The following is a 2,717-nucleotide window of genomic DNA, read 5'->3' as shown; positions in this document are numbered from 1 at the left end:
CATTGCATATATATGTTTCAACGAGATTTTACCTTCATATTATATTCAGATAAGAATGGCAACATAGAGGATCCGCACACATTCATGGCTTCCTCTGGCTGCAAAATGCGCCAAACATGGACACAATTGACTGGAACAATGCATTAGAAATTGCTAATGCACAGAAATATTTCGACCACTACGTAACTGTCTAGAATCCACATCAAGCAGAACACCGAAATATTTCGCTTCACCAATCAACAATTCATAACCCATGTCTTCTTGACACAGCATCAATATTCACATCCAATCAGTTTGAAGACTATACAGAGCTTGTCAACTGCATTCAACATCATACAAAGTGTCATGAGTCTTCTTGTCTTCGCAAGAAAGAGAATGTACTTAGCTGCCGGTATGGAGTACCGTGGGAGTTGAAGTCCACATCTTCACTTTTCATTGATGATAAAGGTCAGAAAACCTATGTCCCTGCACGCAATGATGAAATATTGAATATTCACAATGCCGATCTACTCTCTATTTGGAGAGAAAATGTTGATTGCCAACCAGTCCTTTCTCGCCATGTTGTGTTAAAATATATTTCAAAATATGCAGCAAAATCAGAAACAAGATCTGAGAGCTACCGTTAAATGCTATCACGGCTATCACAAAGTTCCATTCCAGAAGCACCTACTGTTGTTGTTATCAAAAAACTCCTTACAGAAACCATTGCAGATAGAGACATTGGAGCACAAGAAATATGCCATATGTTACAAAAGCTATCTCTTTCTCTCAGAAGCCGTACATTTCGGTCTTTGATTGTCAACAAGACTGTTTTCAAACACGTTTCACAAGATACTGAGAACCTTAGTTTAACACCAAACTTTATCCTTGGATACATGAACACGCCTGTCTCATTGGAATCAATGCCCCTCCTTGAAGCTTCACGCTCATGGTCATATTCTTCCCAGCGAAAAAAAACCAATGGAAACACATATTCCCACCAACGATTGTATATGTATTCCCCCGTTACAATGTCATTCCTTCCTCTGATGATCCTTCTTATGCCACTTTTTGCTAGAGTGAATTACTATTGTATTTCCCCTTCCGAACACTCCCCGATGATATTGGTTCAACTGATGCAGAAATTATTGCACAATGGGAACCAAAAAAGGGTACATATACACCATGGCATGTCCATCGAGAAATTGAAAACCCACAAACCCGACATACTAAAGATCAAACTGCCCCCGACATCCCTCCTGATTCCATGCAGATGAATGAATGGAAAATCCTCTCTCAGCTGCACCCAGGTTACAATATTGCAATTGATGACCTTGACATGATTGGCTACCGCGACTTTGATGCCAACCACAATTGGTCACATAATATTATCCCTCCCCACTTGCAAGAAACTGCCATAAATTTCATTGAATTCAACCACTCAATGATTCAAAACCAACATCATTCTTTTTCCAACCTCCCCCAAGATCACACATTATCTCCTACCCAAAACATAGCCTTCACCACTATTTTTTCACACTTTAAAACCCCTTCGCCAAAACCCCCACGCAAAATCATCATACAAGGAATAGCTGGGACAGGAAAATCCCATTTGATTAAATGTCTGCACCATGCATTTGTGGAAAACTCACCAATAAACAAAAACCCTTTGTTGTTACTTGCACCAACAGGCGTTGCAGCTTTCAACATAAATGCCCTCACAATTCATTCTGCCCTTCGTATCCCTATCCAAACAATGCATCCTCTTGAAGGTCAGCCACTCCTACAAATGCAAGAGCAACTCCGTCATGTAGAGTACATTCTCATTTCTGAAATGAGCTTCATTGGTCCAAGAATGCTTACTCGCATTGATGATCGTCTAAGAGAGGCATTCCCTCTTCACCGAAATGCAACATTTGGTAATCGCTCAATTATCCTTGTCGGAGATTTAGGCCAGCTACCACCTGTAAAAGGCATTCCTTTATACGATTGGACATCGCGTGGCACTTCACTTTGGCGCAGCTTCGACATATTCATAACATTTTCAACCGTTTTTCATCAACAAGGAGCTAGCCCGTCCCAGGTTGCTTTCCGGCAAATACTGACAAATCTCAGAAATGGAATATATACACTTGAAGATTGGGAACACCTAATGTCAAGAACAAGTTCTTCTCTTACACATGAAGAGCAACACACATTTGAAGAATCCATGCACCTATATGCAATAAATAACTCAGTTGTTTTACATAATAAGAAAATGCTTAAAGAATTGAACATCCCAGTAGCGCTTTGCTCTGCAGAACAACAAAGGAAGAAAACTCCTACTACAACAGAAGATGAGCATTTTCCTGCAAAAGTGCTCTTATGCAATGAACAAAAAGTTATGCTCACCAGCAACTTATGGTTACATGCAGGCCTCGTCAATGGCGCACTTGGGAAGGCCATCTCAATATTTTATTCTATTGGTTCAAAGCCCCCATAATTACCATCCTTCGTGGTTGTCGACTTTATACAATACAAAGGAACACCATGGGACATTTCACACCCAACATATGTACCCATTTCTCCCATTACAAGGGGTGCACACCGTCAGATACCACTTCAAATGGCATGGGATTTAACGATACACAAGTCACAAGGAATGACAATAGACAAAGCAACAGTAGACATCGGCACGAAAGAACGACAAGGGCTAACGTTCACTGCAATTTCAAGAGGGCGGTCATTGGCAGACATTC

General features: G+C 40.7%; 1 protein-coding gene across 1 annotated transcript; it reads left to right on the top strand.

Annotated features, from left to right (window-relative positions):
• Positions 1 to 1,735: 1,735 nt before the first annotated feature.
• Positions 1,736 to 2,461, top strand: LOC149259832 (uncharacterized). The gene has a single exon (XM_089455359.1). The coding sequence runs from the start codon at positions 1,736 to 1,738 to the stop codon at positions 2,459 to 2,461; it is 726 nt and encodes a 241-aa protein (XP_089311485.1).
• The last annotated feature ends 256 nt before the right edge of the window (positions 2,462 to 2,717 follow it).

This window comes from Pinus tabuliformis, chromosome 6 (assembly GCF_031772625.1).
Source record: "Pinus tabuliformis cultivar Carrire ecotype Pingquan chromosome 6, CPIR1, whole genome shotgun sequence".
NCBI classification, from domain to species: Eukaryota; Viridiplantae; Streptophyta; class Pinopsida; order Pinales; family Pinaceae; genus Pinus; species Pinus tabuliformis.
The sequence above is the reverse complement of the archived record's forward strand: the minus strand, read 5'-3'. Positions and strand labels throughout refer to the sequence as shown.